The sequence below is a fragment of the Phasianus colchicus genome, chromosome 1, assembly GCF_987193195.1.
Source record: "Phasianus colchicus chromosome 1, bPhaCol1.hap1.1, whole genome shotgun sequence".
NCBI lineage: Eukaryota > Metazoa > Chordata > Aves > Galliformes > Phasianidae > Phasianus > Phasianus colchicus.
In genome coordinates, this window is record NC_143436.1 from 81,734,405 (window position 1) to 81,753,121 (window position 18,717).

At 35.7% G+C, this 18,717-nt stretch overlaps 1 protein-coding gene across 7 annotated transcripts in view; it reads right to left on the minus strand.

The window, feature by feature from the left end:
* The window catches only part of STXBP5L (syntaxin binding protein 5L), a 184,332-nt gene that overhangs the window by 59,757 nt on the left and 105,858 nt on the right, over window positions 1-18,717 (minus strand). For all 7 annotated transcript variants that reach the window (XM_090150135.1, XM_090150141.1, XM_090150125.1 and 4 more), the window contains exons 8-15: window positions 12,636-12,759; window positions 11,973-12,051; window positions 11,650-11,804; window positions 10,293-10,365; window positions 8,928-9,075; window positions 7,273-7,340; window positions 6,000-6,040; window positions 2,791-3,008 (exon numbers count right to left, since the gene is read on the minus strand). In XM_090150135.1, the coding sequence (XP_090006261.1) occupies window positions 2,791-3,008; window positions 6,000-6,040; window positions 7,273-7,340; window positions 8,928-9,075; window positions 10,293-10,365; window positions 11,650-11,804; window positions 11,973-12,051; window positions 12,636-12,759 (906 nt within the window). The remainder of the gene's footprint in view (window positions 1-2,790; window positions 3,009-5,999; window positions 6,041-7,272; window positions 7,341-8,927; window positions 9,076-10,292; window positions 10,366-11,649; window positions 11,805-11,972; window positions 12,052-12,635; window positions 12,760-18,717) is intronic.

Consider the following 18,717-nt stretch of genomic DNA (forward strand, 5'->3'; position numbering starts at 1 on the left):
CAAACACCTCATGTAATGGTCTTTCATTGAGACATTATCTTCACCAAAATGAAGATGGAAGCATTAAGTGGGTGGTACATTTTAGCAGTGGTGACAGCAACATGAAAGACAAGCCATGCACAGCTGTCACACCACAAAATTAAGACCATCTCAATCAGCTCAGCAACAGATTACTACGCAGAAGACTGTTCCTGAATGGAATGTTGGCTTCAATGCATTGGAAATGATAGTGGCAATGTTGAAATATTGCAAAATTTGTGCCAACCGGGTCCCGTGAATGCTCACACAGTAACAGAAAGAATGCTATATTCAATTTTTTCAGGATCTGTTGAGCCAATACGAGGCTGCAGGAGAGTTTCCTGAATTGCACCGCTACTGGTGACGAGGCATAGTGTCACTACTATGAGCGCTCCATGGAGCGGTGACATGAGAATTCTCCGCTGGCAGCCAGCCCACAATAAGTAAAGTGATGTGTACTGTCTTTTGGGATAGGAAAGGGGTGATCCTCCTGGATTTCCTGGAACATGCCCAAACCATCAGCTCTGACTGCCTATATCATGACACTGATTAAGCTGAAAGCTCAAACTTGCAGAGTCAGGCCAGAGAAGAACAACCCTTTTCTCCTGCAATACAATAATACCAGGTCCCATACCAATTTGAAGACTGTGGAGCACATGGCCAATCTTAGCTGGACTATCCTACTCCATCCAATGTGTAGCCCAGTTTTGGCGTCTTCTGACTTCCATCTGTTTGGGCTGATGAAAGATGGATTGCACTGGTAACACTTTCCTAGAAATGATGCTATCGTGGGAGCTATGAAACAGTGGGTCACCTCCACTGGTGCAAATTTTTATGAGTGTGGCATACAGGCTCTTGTTCTCGTCTGAAAATGGATAGCTAATAGCGGTGACTACGCTGAAAAAGAATGTTTTGTAGATGAGAATCTGCTCTATCAACTAGTGTTATTGTACTCTTTGTATCTGTTGTAGTTTTCACATAAATAAATAGGAGACATTACTTTTGGAGCAATCTACATATGTCCTGAGGCTGACCAGCTCATTTTCAATATAGACAAAGCTATTGAATGTAAAGTCAGGTACATATTCCAACAAATGCTCCTGTATTTTTCTTAATAAAAAAGCACCATTTAGGAATGAAGACTTGAATGTTTGCAACAAAAAATGCTGAAAACAAGAGATGAGGCTCATCTCAGGGATGCACAGAACCCAGAGGAATTCACTTACTATGCTGAAAATATCAAATAATACAAAAATAACTCTTTACAGAACAACTTATTATATAAATACTTCTTAACTGTGGACGAAATCTGAGGAACTGTTAAATTGCTCACATTATTACACTTCAGAATATACCAGATCTGTTGCAACCAAGCTGAAAAACCAAAAGATATGAAAATAAAACAAAATGAATGTTAACTAATAAAAGATAAGACACATTATTTGAAATAAAATATCAACACGGACATGTAATGTTTTTAGCAATATTATATGTGAGCTAGGTGAGACCACTATTTATTAGTTTTATTTAAAGCATATCGGAAAGGATGCATTGAGTTAGCTAAAAGTTGCTCTCCAGAAGGAAAAAATGACAGGAAAAGAACAGAATGGGTATTAGTAATGAGTCTCCATACCAACTGGCACATGATTTACAGGCCAACAGTGACACAGATGTTTTTGTCAGGCTAGAACTACAGCCTTTCTAAAGGACATTACAATACCCTCACTGTAAAAAAGTTCTTCCATATATTTGTTTGAAACTTCCTATGATCCATTTTTTGGCCTTTGCTCCTTGTCCTATCACTACACACCATTGAAAAGAGTCTGTCCTCATCTAATTGCTTCCTGCACTTTAGGTATTAATAGGCATTGATCAGATCCTCTTTCAGTCTTCTCTTCTCTAGGCTGAATCAACCCAGGTCTCTTAGCCTTCCCCTGTAAGGGAGATGCTCCAGACCCATTTAGATTGTGTTTCTCTTAAGAATTGTCTGCTGTTGAATATTTTAGATGAATGAAAGAATATCTTACATTTAAAGTGTTGTTGAACCACTCTATTAGAAGTGGTTGTCACTACTGTGCAGAAATGCAAGGTTTAAACCAAAGTCTAACTTGCTGTATGATGAGTAAGTACCAGCTGACTGCAAAGCAGTTAAAAGAACATGAACTGTGTGATTCTACCTGAAATGAAGTGACTGCTTAAGACATGAAAACTCAAAAAGGAGTATTTGAATAGGACTGAAGCTCAAGATGCTTAAGGAAATATCAACTACTTAGACATAAATCACCTTGCTTTTCAAATAGTGTCCATTTTGAGGGAAGCAAAGTCAATATAAGCCAGGAAAAAAAGAAAAAAATTAACTTGCTTTATTTTGTTAAAGTGAGTGATAATTTTCAGTCCCCTTTTATTACAAATATGAAAATAAACTGAAGATATGAAATAATTGACTTGAGTAATGTTATCTAGGAAAAACATACATCAGTCAGTATTACAAGAGCACTCAGTACAGCAGAGATGTACTGTACTGGAGTCTTAAAAGTGAACTACATCAGACAACCATCCTATAGTATGTTACTATTAGTAAAAAATAAGAGATCTGGATCCCAAAACCTCGCTCATCTTCTCATCATCTTAAGTACAATCAATATTTCATTCAAAAGGTTTTAAATGCAATATTCCTAAATCTGTGTTTTTACAGCTGTACACTGACACAGAAGTCACTTTCATCTAGAGATGGTGTTATTTCACAAACAAGTAAAATTCTGAATGACTTACCGCAATTTCAGTATTTACTTCATGTTTGCTGAATCTATAAACAACCACATATGCAGAAACTCCTGCCACACAGAAAATTCGGCTTTCAGGACACCAGTACATCATTTGAACTGCAAAAGGGTCTTCTTCCACAATTTCAGCTGTTGCTTTTCCTTCCCCTGGCTTCTGTTTTTCAAAGACTTTTGATGTTTTTAATTTGTACAACATCTGCAGAGTAACTGGAATATATTAAAACAAACAGAAAAACCTGATTAACCATAAGCAAATCAGTTAAAAAATTCTTCAGTTCCCATTTTCTTTTCAATGGTAGCACAACAAAGAACTACATGAAGGCCTAAGAAGTGAAAAAGATGGGTATTATACAATACAGATTTTATAGTGGTACACAGTACCAGTAGCATTATGTATTTAATATTTACAAAATGGATATTTGTCTGTGAAATACTTTTTATTAGCTTCTGAAGCAGAATGTAAAAGGTGATTATTATGTCCATGTTGTACGTCCATATCTAGGCTTACACTCGAGCTCTATTTTCTTAATCACATGTGAAACAAAGATTTCTTTCTCTTGCTATAAAGATTGTATGGAGTGCTAAGTGAAAAAATGTGGAATATATTCTGGTGGCCTGGCAAGACAAAGTCTTTCTGAAAGGAAGGTGCTCTGATTTTCTTGACTAATAAGCATATCTGTATTAACACCTGGCTATAAAAACCTTATTATCTAGAAGCTTTATTCAAGAATACATCTGCAATACTGTGAATTTTGGAGATAATAGGAATTAAAACTAACCACGTTTTGCTTTATTGACATTGCTCTCTGCTGTGTGTTGTTTTTCTGTTTGCTTGTTTATTCTTACTACTTTTGCATTAATTTATCATACTAATCAATCACTGTGTAAGATCAAAAAGTCATGCAGGCCCACTACCTATTAGGGTGTGTATATACATAAAAGTAAAGCTGTTGCATATATTACTGTAACTGTGCTAGATCAGCCCAGCTATCCTAGGCAATAAACAATGACAAGATGAAAGAGCCTTCTAGTTATGTAATCAGATGGCAAACACATCAAAATTACATTTCCTGTTTGCTGGTCACATATATTTCTAGGAATCTTAATATATACAGTACCTCTCCAGGGAGGTGGTTGAGTCACCATCCCTGGACGTGTTTAAAAACTGTTTGGATGTGGTCCTCAGGAACATGATTTAGCAGAGGGTTGTTAGAGTTAGGGTAGTATGGTTAGGTCGTGGTTGGACTCAATGATCTTTAAGGTCTTTTCCAACCTGAGCAATTCCATGTTTCTAAATCTTCACAAATTGCAGCAAGTGCTTCTGTAACGAACACATCATTCTCCTGAGTTTTGTGGTAGTGGAAAGGCCTCAAGATGCCTTTGGTTCCAGTGTCAAATCTAGATTGGCAGTCTGAATTAGGGGCAGACTTCTTGGATCTACTACTTGAGTCACGTACTAAGACAGGAAGAATTACAGAATCATGGGGCACAAGTACAAGGCAAGATTCCATGCCTTACAATTCTACAAATTATTAGGCACCACTGATACATATTTTGTACAAAGATAAACTTGGAAAGCTGCTTCAGTGGTTTAGCATTTGTCTGTCTCCCAAATATCTATGTTTTCAGATACACAATTAAAATATGACTAAAAGCAAAGTACTTTGTTCCTTCAAATAAGAGCAGGATATTATGTTTGACATGAATCCTCAAATTATATTTGAATTTTGTTTCAAAAGCTAAGACATTGTAAAGCTTTGTAATAACTAAAGCTTTGTAAATAGTAAGTACAAGCATGGTACTGGTAATGCTGTAAATGTTCTGAAAAGCAGGACTAAGGATGTCAGAAATGCGTGGAGAGTTCTGCTACTGTTAAAGAGATCCATGAATATTCCTCCTCATCTAAGCTTTTACCTCTAAGAACAGTTCCTACTGCAGCAGAGAGTTATGTTTATATCCAATGAGAAGTTTTTCCATTTTTTTCCTTTCCTCATTCTCTTGTTGACCTCATTACAATTCCTTTATTTTTGGTATTCATGATAGCTTGAAAATGCTGGATGATGCAAACTCTAGAAAGAAACTCTAAGAAAAATGCATCTTTTTTTTTCTCATATAGGAAATGAGGCTTTAGAGTCTCATTTTCTCTTCGATAATCTTGATGAGTGAAAAGATTTGGTATTAGGCAAAACCAGAAATATTTGACAAACCCATGAGGTTTAACTTACATTAAAGTATCGTAAATGTTCTCCACATTTGGCAATGGTAACAACATTAATCATGCCAATTATGTGGTGGGACGAGAAGTCAGCAGGCATTTTAAGTATTGGTATAGTCAGTATTATCATCACATCAGACTGTTTATTAGGGTCAAACAAAATCTCTATGTCTAGCATTTCAGACAACAGATTATTTCACGCTCGCTTCTTTAGGAAATGGGAAGAGACTGCTAACTCATGAAAGAGATATTCTACCCCAAGAACCCAATATTACTGAGGAGAGAGAATACAAGGCAATTAACTATGCTGTAGAATTTATGAAGCACAGAGATGTTATTTGAAATGAAATACCATAGCTTTCAACAAAACTACGTGTGTATTTTTAATAAATATGTTTTAATAATAAGCACCATATGTATTTCCTATAGGGAAAAATGCTGTTCTCTGACACATTTAATTAAAGCTAAAACATATGGAATAACTATTTTCTGATGCTTTTTCCTGATAGGATGAATGGAAATGCTCTTCCCAATTAATTCCTGGAATTTGAGACTGAATAAGTACAGATGCAGGTCTTTAACTAAGATGTCTTACTATATTTTAATGTTTTGTTTTTATCTAGCCATAAAAAAGACTACATTATATCACTGGGGCTATTTCAGCTTACTGTATTATATACACAATAGGATTATCCCTATGGAATTATTTAACAGTACTTCATTCTTCCTAGGTTTTGGCATGTTAGATCTAAAGTTTTTATCCCTATTCTGGACTTTCACCTCTTCTCTGCTTAAAATATTCCATTAATAGTAATTTTCTCCTAATTTAATCAAAATTTGCTTGATGACGCCTGACCATAACCTAGTTACAGCATTACAGATACTAGTATTCATACTGTAACACATCATGTATTACATGTAAATATATATGTGTGTACGTGTGATTTTTCAGCATTGTATGAAAGTGAACTTCAAAAACTTACTGGCAGAAGCATCCCAAAACTTTACTGATCCATCTGCATGGCTTAAAAAAAAATAAATTAAATGTGTTAAAACATTATGCATTTAAAGAACATTTTCTGCTTTCACTGACTGATAAATAGAAGTAGAAAAACTGTATTTTGCTTCTGTGTTAATTCTCCATGCTTTAATGACAATATAAAGTTGTATCTACTAACCATAAGGAAATATTTTGTTATTCATATGATTGATGGAATACCTTTTGATGAAATCCCTATAGACAACTAAGCTGGCTATGATTTTTAAGATCACAACAGCACAAAATTAATTCATTTACTAATGCCAAGTTTATGATGCAGCACTTCTGGCCTCACAGTGTGCAAGTATCAAGCCTGTAAGCCCAAGAACTCTAAAAATGCCACGTATATCTAATTTTGAAAAGTCAGAGGTCAGGTTCATTTTGTTTAGCACCTAACTGCCCTGTTCTTTTTATTAATGGAAAATAATCCTTGAAATATAATTGTAGAAAGGAGACACCTCTGTTTACAAGAATAATTTATTCTTCCCCTTACTGATGCTATTGCATGTATCATAATTTTTTTAAAACAGGTTTTAACTATCATTGATTATAACAATTTATCAAATATACTGCTATCATCAGTGTGTCTGAGACCAGAGAAAAATAGGAGTGTATCATACAAGAAGGCTTAAGAGCTTCTGTTTTATAGGGTGTCCCCTTGAAAACCCATCAGGCATTGCTCTTAGGGCTTCTACTGCAATTTGAGCCTTTTTATACCTTTTTCTATGGGACTGTCCATCACTTAAAAGGTGAAATAATCCCAGTGCAACACATCTCCACTAATGATATGGTATTAAAATGACTTCCTAAATCAACAGATATAAAATCCCCAGAAGACCAAAGGACAACAGACACAGAAAAACAGCTGGCTCCCATTTTAATGCTATGGCCTTCCAACAAATAAATGGATTGCAATGCATTCCCCTTTTCAAAGATCCCACCTTCACAAGTTGATTTCACAAGTAGACTTGCCATCTAACGCTGGGGCCTCAATCAGTAATTCTTAACAGCAGTACATTCTTGAACACAAAGTTGTATTTTCTACAGCAAATGGGAATTTCTGTGGTGATTTTACACCCAAAAGAAAAGCTACATATCTCAACACAAAAGGTTAGGACACACATACCCTGGCAAAGGTCAACACTTGCCCACAGACAACCCAAAATTAAAAGTTCCAGACATTAACATTTTAAAAGAACAAAAATTTTCATTCTCACCCTGTAATAATGATTTCAGGATATGTCTGAGCTCCAAGATTCCATGCTCCACCACTGATAGGCCATTCCTAAATGAACAACAAGAGCATAGAGATGAAAGCTAATCCTGATGAATTCTGCTTGGTTAATTTTTAGACTTATGAGCAGACAACATCATCTTCCAAAAAGCAATACATCTAAAAAAGGAAATGAAAATATAGTGTAGCATTCAAGGCTTTTAAAGCTTATTAGCATTTTACAAATTAAGGCTTTTAAGTTTTGTTTTGTTTTAATTTACTTTAACAACTAAAGTTCTATCTTTTTAAATGATTATTGCATAGCTAACACTGCAAACGTTCAAAACAGGAAGTAGAAGAAGGAGCAGTAAACATTTTTGTTACTGTTTTCACATTGGAGCTTCTATAGGATGCTGAATAGAACTGAGAATCCATTCTGAGGATGGAGACTACTGTAGAAACTGGCCCAGAAAAGTGGGAAACGAGAAACTGAGCATCATGCTATGGGATATGAGATAAGGGAATGCAACTTTCACAGATTGTATGAAACCATCATCTCTTCCTTGCCTTTTATTTATTAGTGGAAAGATTCTCACTCTTTTCCTTGGTCTATGCTGGTTGAAGAAAATGGTGATCTGTGCCTAAAGCTTGTTGGGAACAGGTGCAGAGTGAGTAAAGATTCGTACAGAGTATGAGAGGATAGAAATATCTAGGAGAAAACTGGTTCTGAGAATGCACAGACAGCATGCATCTGAGAAAGGAGTGAGTGGTAATGGCTATCTATATTCTGCACATTTATAATGTGTGCACAAATAAAGCAAGTTGTATTGAGAATTTACAAGGAGTACAGATACGTAGTGAAATTTCTGGGCAACTATGTATGCAAATTTAGGATAAATAAGCAGACAAATTCTAGTAAGAGAAAAAAACATTTTCTGAAGTACTTGGTTGAATTAAGATCTCAAAGAAGTATATAAGGCCCAGATTTTCAGTTCAAGAAAAACAAGGCAGCTCTAAGGAAAACTATTCTTTTAATACAAAAAGAAAACTGATGCCCAATTTGCTTACTCAACATTTTTTTCTAATTTATTTATTGTGATGGATTAGTTCTAAGCAAAACATAAACCAGATTAATGCTTGAAATGTATAAAGTAATTCAATTCCCTATTTTTATTTCTGCAGCTTGGGTTATTTCTAAAACCCTTACATTAAGACTACAGTAGCTCAATAAACCAATAACTAATATCCTTATTTAATGGAATGCTGTCAACCTTCAAATTCCACCGAAGATCTGCTCTGCATTATAATCGTTTTATACATTATTTCTGTCTTTGATACAGATAACATTTTCAGACAAATTCAAATTTTACATTGATGGCATTCTTTTAAGTCAATCTAATCTCACATAATTCCAGCAGCCTAATGATGAAGTCCTACATAATGGTGGCTTGATGCTTATGGTTCAGTGGTAGTAGATATTACTGAGCAATGAACATCAAGCCATAAGAAATCACAGAAGGAAAGCTGCATCTAATCTGCAGGCTGGACTAACTTGAAATTGGTTATTAAAGAAGTAAAATGAAAAGAATTTGGCAAGATATTTCAAAGACACGGATAGTACATGTGTTTTTTTTCTCAAAAAGTACTGGTTTTGTTTACCTTATTGCTGTATCCTTGCTTTTTATGTTTTGCTCCTACAGAATAGAGTACAGGAATCAAATCTGGAGGACAGTCGGCAAAATATTCTGTGCAGGTGACAGGTGACTCATGAATGTCAATAGGATATGGATTTTCAAAGATTGGAAAACTAGTCAAGGAAGACAATTTATTAGAAGCACGGTGACATACTGAGCCATATAAGAACATATATTCTTATTAGAAAGTATGTAACACAATCTAAGTAGAATAATTACTGATAAAATACGTTTTTCATTATTTTTTTAAACATACATATTGTTTTTAATGTCAATAGAAACTTGTAGTTTTAACAATGTACAAATTCCTATGCTGTGATAGTAATCTCTTTTTTTCCTTAGTATAAATTTTTTCAGCATCTCATTTATGAGATACAGAAATCAAATATTTTCTAGAAGCTTCAGGTTCATTCATATGATATATACCATGACCTAAGAACTAACTATTCAACTGCAGATTTTATATTTAACAGTTCTGTTCATTGTGTTGATATACTACTGATTCTACAGCGAACAACTGCAATAACAGATGAAGTAGATTTCAGTTTACTTCCCCCTTTCATCAGTTTGGACTATCTGAAAAGAAAGAAAGCCTCATTTCTGGCAGATTACAAAATGTTATTCACAATTCAAAAATGCAAGAAATTTGGTCTGATTTCATTCGCATCCATTTTATACTGCTGAGATGATTGGAACTACTCGTGGAAGTGAATGAGGTCAGAATATGATTTACTTTAAAAAGTTTCAAATCTTTACAGAACAATTCTTAATTATACCAGTGTGAATGTGGATGCCCTTTTTGACACAGAACAAAACAAATAAGAATCACATCCGGCATTATACGATATATATGAACACTGATTTTGATGTGAAAATATTATTTGTCATTTAAAACAACAAATGGATCATGAAAGAATCCCACAGATCCAGCATAAATCAGTGCTGTTATTTACTAAGATACATGAGTAAATACTTAAGTGGTAGTCCTTGTGGAGACCATGAAGTTAGACATGCATATAGGTACTAGCTGAATGTAATTTCTAACATGAAAATTCAGGGTGCAATTCAGCAATTGTCCACAAATCACTTAACTTTGATGCTGTGTTTGAGGACTATGCTGAAGGGACTGCAGATTTAGATTTATTCCCAAACTTACAAGCAAGCTTCTATTGATTAGTTGATCCTAGTTTTTAAGGTGGAAGCAAACATATAGACTGTATGATTTTGTGCAGTAAAATGACATTCTATTATATCATTTGGATTTTTTTAAATCATCAAATTCTAAACACTTGAGAAGTATCCATAACTTCACATAAGATTTTATACTTACTTGCTTTGTGTCAGGTCAACAACAATGAGATCTTTTTCCAAAAGAACAACTACAGCATAGGGTTCTTGAAATTCTGTAAGAGAGGAATCAAGTATAAAAAACAATGAATTCTTCCCCTAGTCACTTCAAGCATGCTAGTCACATTTATGTTCTCTGAGTATTTACAGTATATTAAACAAAATCTAGAAAGCATTTGATTAGGGACAAATAAGAAATGAGAAAAGAAATAACTTTCATGACAGAATACATGACAAGAAACAATATAGGTATTGTAAGGGAACTGTTGAGTCACAGCCTGAACCACTGATTGATCACCTGGAGAAAAGACTGGCTCAGCCCTGGGAGCACAGGTGAAGGCAATTCAGCTGTGTGACCAGAAGGGGTGGAGCCTGGCTTTTCTATTGTACTGATCTGTCCAATTGCTACAGGCATAATATAACATTCTAGCATGATGGAACACTGAAAGTAATGAAACAGAATGTGAGGAGGTTGTGTGTGTTATGGTATTGTTGAATCCAATTGTTACTCAGAAAATGACTTTTTTGCTGCCCAGCATTAATACTTCTTCTATGCAAAACTATTTCTTAAAAACAGACTGTGAACAGCTAGTCCAGTCCACTTGATATACAATGCCTTTGTTTCCAAAGCAATTTGAAAGGAAGATCACAAGGAAGACTTCTCTATATCTTCATTTTAACAATAACAGGAGAGTTAAAGAAACAAAAAGAGTATTAAAGAAATGACATGAGTACTCTGACAGCACAAGTGTTTCAAATAATACAGATGTGCTGCAGACATAGTAAGAGTGAAATACCTAGAGTGAACTTAAAGCACCGAAAGAACTGCAAATTAAATTTGATTACTGAAAATTACTTTTATTGCATGACGTTAAAACAAATAGCGTTGTTTTTAATATATATTTTGATTTATTATTGTGTAAAAGACTTATTTTATTCTTCTAACTGGGGGCTTAGAAAGACAAACTTAGCTTCTTTTTCTTTTGCAGCTTTTTAAACTTCACTTAACAGAATTTCATGTGAATTCAGCATTTGGCAGTCTCTTAACATGTAGCAAAACACTTTAAGATACATAAGCACTTATGTTTGATTAAGAGACTATCCCATGTTTCAAATTTGCATCTTGAAATTTAAGCATTCTTTGTTTCCCACTAATTACTTGTCTTTTTTATGAATCCAGAATCCAAACAAGTTTCAGTTACTTTCAGCAACTTTTAGCAATAGGGGATTTTTGAGATGGAGACAACTGTAAGAATGGAAGTTCACGGACAAGAATTCGGCTATTAGAGAAGTTCAGTTATTTATACTTTCTATAACTCTATTTTGCTTAATGAACTCACCATTTGGGTATGGGGTTTCACAAAGAGTTAAAAAATCAACTATGGGATGATCCATTTCAAGAACTGTAATTGCTTTCCCATGCATAATCGTTAGACTTGGTCTTCGACAAGCCTTATCATATGACAACCCACCGGAAAATATCACAAATGGTTCACTGTATTAAATATAAAAACATGGTAATCATAAGTTTATGTAGTAAGTTTACATTATAGGTGTAATGTCTTAACAGCTTTAATATCTTAAATAGCTTTGCAAAAAAAAAAAAAAGAAAAAAAGATTGATTCAGAATGTATTAACTCATGAATGTAACACTGAAACATACCTGTTCTTACAGGTTTTGTACTCCACTTTAAGAATTGGTTTACAGGATTCAGGTTTTTTTCCATCTCTTTGAATTTTTCCTGAGGAAAGAAAGAGGATGGAAACTGTATTAAAACATCGTGATAACAGAACTAATCAATCTATGAAACCAAAATACACTCCTTGAAGTAGCTACATAATCAGAAAGAGAATTTTAAAGCTACATGAGATGGTGAGTATTAATGCCTCTTTCCCTAAAATATGCATGTTTAATTAAACTTATTATAGCTTTAAGTTTTTACTGCTACATATGTCTGAAGGATTACAGATAACACTAGAAAAAATCTGAAAATAAGAGAAGGATTACACTCAGCTAATAATTATTGCATTTCACTGACAGTACACCTTTTCCTGCTCAAGGATGAGCATAAACAGCTTAATTTTTTTCTTAAAAGACATAATTAGTTGAGAGATAAAATTAAATGAAAAGTACACTTTAAACTCATGGGTTCTTTGTTAATTCTGGTTTAGAGAAAAGTCACTTGTAAACAATGATAAAAAAAAATCCAAAACAACTTTGTTTTGTTACTTTAGAAAGTCCCTGCTTGTTTTCAACAATAAATAAAGACACTAGTAAACAACAAAATATTGTACTACTTCTTTACATTTTTACTATCAAAATTACCATGTGGGATTGTGGTCTGGAACGGTCTGTTAGGACTTTTCAGGTTCCACAAAGTCAGGCTTCCATCAGAGTGACTGCACATAAACTGTTTTCCTTCATGGTGCCAAGCAACAGAATGAATAGCCTAGGAAATGAATGAAGAACTTGAGAGTGAAAAGCAATATACACTGTTTACACTAATGCAATTTTAATCTATGACTCTGAATTATATTTATCTAATGGTATATCAACAGTTGGATGAATTTTGTTTGTCTAGAGTCCATTAAAAGCACTTTTTAGTAACCAGTAGCTATAATCTACAGGTAATTGACAAAACAATCCATTATAAATGGTAACAGGACACAAGAGTGGGAGAAATTCTACTGAATCAGATTAGAATCAGATTAAAATGGAAGAAACAGGATAATAAGTAAAAAGTATACAAACAAGGGATATGCAACACAATAAACATTTGATTGCTCCTTTGAACTATTTCATTTCCCAAATGTATGGGAATGCTGTGCAATGGTTTTTATTGATAGCATACAACAGATGTGAGCTTTCTGAGAGGATGTATTAGAAAAAGAGTTCTGTTCTTGGATCTTCTTACCTCCCCATATCTAGGCTTCAGAGAAAGTACCTTGAAACCTGTTATGCTTCATATAAAAACAAAATGACAAAGCAGGTTTGTTTCATTGATAAAGGAATGATATAAGATCATTTGGGAAGACCTAGTGCTGCAGAGAAGAGGAATATCACACACTCCTGTGTACATAATGCAAATAGAACATATTGAATTTTACATATAGTAAAAGGGAACGCTTCAAAAATTAATCAGGCATTTTTAGTATTTCATGTGTAGTTAGTAGAACTGGGCACAAGATATCAGAAGTTAAAAAATGGATTATACACTTAAAATGAATAATAACATCCACAATTATGTCTTAAAAAAAAAAAACAGTGCAAGTCTTTTCTTTTCACTAGTGCATTCTGAAAGCTGGTAAAGGCCATTTTCAGGGAGAATAATGTATGTGGTTCATTGATTACCACAGTTTCTCACACGCTCCCTCAGAAGCACAAACTCACATATTTTACTTCTGAATGTATTTCCCTTTCAGAAATGTTAGCTGCTAAATAGCAAAAAAAAAAAAACAAAAAAAAACAAACAAACAAAAAAAACCTATCTATTTTTATGTAAATAGTAAGGACTTGTTTGTGAATGTACTCTAATAAATTCTTTTTTACAGAACCCTGCAAATGCTAAAGGCTTGCATGTACCTACAGTTGCATGTGGCTTGCTTTACCTAACTTATTCAAATCACTTTAAATGCAGAGTGTTGATTTTATAAATCAACATTGGAGTTGTTCTTATCAATTTCCCTTAAGCTGATAAGAAATGAACTTAGTATTGCTGATCGCTCTTTAAAACTCCCTGCTGGCTTTCCTTTTTTAGTAAGTAGATTGCTATGGGTGGTAGTGGCTCAGAATCAGAACAAAATTTTAGAGAAGGAAAAAAAAAAAAAAGACAAATGAAAAGGTTGTGTCCTCTTCCTGGAACTTTATTCAGCTCCTGAGGCTGGACATAGCCACAGCACAGCCACAAATCAGGATTTGCATTGAGATACCCCAGATATTTTAGGAGGATTGCAGCCTCCCTTGTATGTGAAGGCTTTGCTAGCTCTGGTAAGCCAGTTATGCCAATTAGGAATCAGCAAACTGAGCAGAACAACTTGAACTCCAGACAATCCTCTTCAAGTGACATAATGGGTGTCAGTCAAATTTTTACCTACCAAAGTGTGATTGTCACACAATTCCTCCTAAATACCCCAAAAATACCAAATTGCAACTGAAATAACAAAAGATAATGTAAAAAGATGGCTCACATATGATCAATCACACAGCAGTAACAATGGTAATAAGAGCCTTAGATCTGTGTGGAGCACTTCATTTCTATCCCTGCACAAATTAATCCTGCCTTAACTCATCCATGATTGCTAACACAACAAATTCAGCATTTCACTATGCTTGAGCAGGGATTAGTAGCTAGCAGGAAACAACTGTACTAAGCTGCTAGTTAAACTAGCTCAGCTGTTAGGTGCCACCTGCCAACATATGTCTCCTGTTAAGTGGAGCTGAGGAGAAATGCTCCTACAGTCACATAGAGTTGCTATAACACAGCTCAAACTCACCTGATAGATTGCTCCACAAAGGTAAAGAAATACTTAGGATTTGTTTTGGAGTCTCAAACGGGAGTCGTGACTAACACTAACTGGTAGGGCACTAAACAAGTCCCTAATTTTCTCTCTGCTAGAATGTTGTCTAGTGTTCTGATCTACTTCTTTAGCAACCTCAAAAAAAACTGAGCAGTTATTTCATTAGAACAAGAGTTCATCGCAGTAGATGACTCATATGAATGTTCACACAGTGTATACACATAAAACATATCACTCCAGATTGGGTATGTCTCTCCTGTAGTATCAACAGTGGCTGCATACATACTCCATCTTCCCATACTCAGCATAGGCATATTCAACAGCATTGCAGTTCTCTCCCAAGAACAGAATTTCTCCACTGAGAAGAAATGATGGATACTCCAGGGCCACTTTTAACTGTAATCTGAACAAGCACCATACTCATCCTATCATTTAAATCTCAAGAATCCTTTGTATTAGCAGTACTGCAGGACCAGTGCATCAGATTTGATGTTACCGTAATGGCACAGTGCTTGAGGAAGGTGGGGAGGGAGATGTCATTTGGGAAATGTCTCTGAGAACTCTGCAGCTTTGTTCTGGAGATGTGTCATAATGAGAGATAATATTTATGCTATAGACGGCCCTGAATATGCTTTGACGCAGCCAGTCAAACTTTTGAAGTCTGCATAAGAAGATGGTTGTTTTTTCTAGGAGTTGTCAACTATCAGTAATAACTTGCAGGTACTTTGAAGCATCTGCCTTGCTTGTGTACTCTCTTTTATATTGATCTATGGGAAAAAAAAAAAAAAACAACTTCTGACAGAATAAAGAAAACGGTTTGCAAGCCTCTGAATATCTCATACTCAATAGATGTGATCACTGCTGGGAAGATGACAATCATAAGTACACCAAGAAACAAACTTGCATTTGGCAACTCAAAGAGCGGGCGCAAGAGTCTAAGCAGCAGCTCCACTTTGGCACCAGGTGTCTCACAAGTGAAAACATCTTAGTCTCTTGAGATTTGACATAGTAGGGAAGGGCACACTGCATAAGGAGCTGATGAGCTGAGACAACTTCTTGCTTATCTCAGCTGTGCTAGAAGAGAGATAAGACTAATTTTATCTCTAGTGAGTAGAACATAAGCAGCAGAGAGAAGCTTCAAAGGGAAGATGTAAGGCTTACAAAAACACTGGATATCTAGTAGAGAAGTTCACAATAATGCAAACTGTACTGCTACTGCCTTTCCTATCCTTGGTGAGAACCTCCCTCGTTTGAAATAAGCAGATATTTTATGTATGAAAGGTTTCCAGCCTTCTTGATATGAAGTATGGCATGACTAAGATAGAGTAGAAAATACAGTTATGAATGCTTCAATTACAGGTTTGTGAACAAGGGACACAGTACTCATGTCCCCAGTTACAGGCTGTTGCATTGTCTAAGACAGGTGTGTCCATGACATCAATCTGGATGGAAGGAAAATGAAAGGACATATTTCTGCAAGTACTGGACAGATCTTGATAATATTATAGTAATTAACTCATCTCCCAGTCATAAGATTATCCATGCTCTGAGGAGATGCCTGCAACATGTCACATATCCAAATCTGCAAGACTCATGTGATATGAAGCATCATGCTTGTGTTAAGAATACAGTGCAGCTTAGAAAGGATAGGTAAGATTTCATAATAATGTGCTAGGGGACACTAAGAGCCATTATCTCTTTGTAATCCTTTTGTTAGCCAACTGTTCAAGTGTGTAATGAAAGGGAACTTGTTTAATCTGAGCTGAGTGTCCACTCTAAGACCCGAATTTAAAAAACAGCACTCAATATAATGAAAAAAAAATGAAAGAGACTTAGAGAAAGCTTCTCGCTAATAATGACATGGAAGCATTTCTTATGGCTATACAAAACAAAGCATCTTCAAAGTCATGACATATGAAATTATTCTTCTCTCTAAGAACTGAATGACAGCAGATGTAGTTCTCATCTTGAACTTAGAAAAAAGGAGTATTTAGATTTGTAGATGCATAATCAGTTACCAGCCTACTTTCTACTTCAGTATCAAAAAAATCTGCAATTAAATTCTTGTCCCTATGCTACACAGCAAGTGATTCTACAGATCTGAATAATGAAGAGCCTGCTTCTCAGCAGGTCTATGGAGACAGAAATCCAACATGACTGAGGATCCTGTGAAAGGATGAGTATCAGGATGGAGTCTTGAGGGTGTGTACTTCTATTTTGGGTGACATGACCAAGCTGGATATCTATCTGAGAAAGAACTAGCCTTGGTGATGAAAACTCAGGTGCATCAAAGACAACAAAAAAATCTATTTCACATTCTAAGTACAAAGGGCCTCTTAATGGAGAAGTCTGGTTCCAGGAGAATTTCTGGTATTAAACTGAAGTGGTTGCTCCATTGATGAATCAAATCAAGAAAGTGCCATCTGACTATCCTCAGCAATGCTGGAAGAACATATGGTGACTCAGATCAGACTCCCTGTTCATTCATCATCAAATATGGTGACTATATTAGCTTCAAAATTTGCTGAAGAAAGTAGGGGGTGCTCCAAAAGTAATGCATCTCATTTTACTGTGTTGGCCCACTATGTCAGAGGCATATGTTGCTGGTATGGCAGTGGAGGTTGAACCTTCCCGCCAATACTCCATTCAATTTTGTTGCCATGCAACACATGGCAACAGATGACAAAATGGTGTCTAACAGGAAATGAATATGGAGCAAAAATGTGCAGCTGAATTTCTCCACGCACAAAAAAAAAAGAGCAGAAGAACCTGCTGAGGCCAAACAGTGGATGCGAGCACCGTGAAGTTGTATGTGTTTCAGGAGTGGCAATATGAAAGACAAGCCATGTTCTGGACAGTCATGTGTGGCAGGTGGCTCCAATGAATTCTCACACAGGAACAGAAAGAATGCTGTACTCAAGTTTTTCAGGACCTACTGAACTAACCTGAGATTACAGGTGACAGTTTGCTGGATTGCATCATTACTGGTTGTCATAGCTTGGCCTAGTTCCATGACAGTATGCGAAGGGACCCATGGACCCATGCACTGGGAAAGGGGGAAGGAAAAAAAGGTAGGGATGGGCTTAGATGAGAGAAACAGCAGCAAAGAGCTGAGGGAAAAAACTTGATTTACTAAATATAATAGCAGAATGTGAAATAATACAATACAGTATGATTGGAATTGAAGCCAATAAAGCAAACAAAATGAAAGAGAGAGAGTTTCCAAAAGTGAAGTCCTTACTCTAAGGCTGTAGGTGAGATGGTGGAAGCAGTCTTGTGACTCTCAGTCAGGTTTATCATTCCCTCTGAGCAGAAAATAGAAATGGAACAGTGAAGTCTTCTGGGAGTTGCAGTTCGTTCTTCTCTTCTGAGACCAGGAAACAGGGAATATCGACAATTCATGGAACTGCAGCATTAACTCTCTAACTTCCAGAACAATACATGATGTTATGTTATGGAATACCTATAACAAGCCACAAAACCATGACACTGGTGACAAGGCATAGTGTCACCACTATGAGGAGGAGTCAAAATGGTACTCCATGGAGTGACGACAAGAGAATTCCTCACTGAAGATAAAGTTCAAGACGCAACCCTCAATAAGTAAAGTGATATGCACCGTCTTTTGGGATAGGAAAGGGATGATCCTCCTGGATTTCCTGGAACATGCCCAAACCATCAGCTCTCACCTCCTACACTGTGACAGTGATTAAGCTGAAGGCTCAAACTTCCAGAGCCAGTCCAGAGAAGAAGAATCCTTTTCTCTTGCAACACAATAATACCAGGTCCCATACCAATTTGAAGACTGTGGAGCACATTGCCAATCTTAGCTGGACTGTCCTACCCCATCCACTGTATAGCCTGAATTTGGCATCTTCTGACTTCCATCT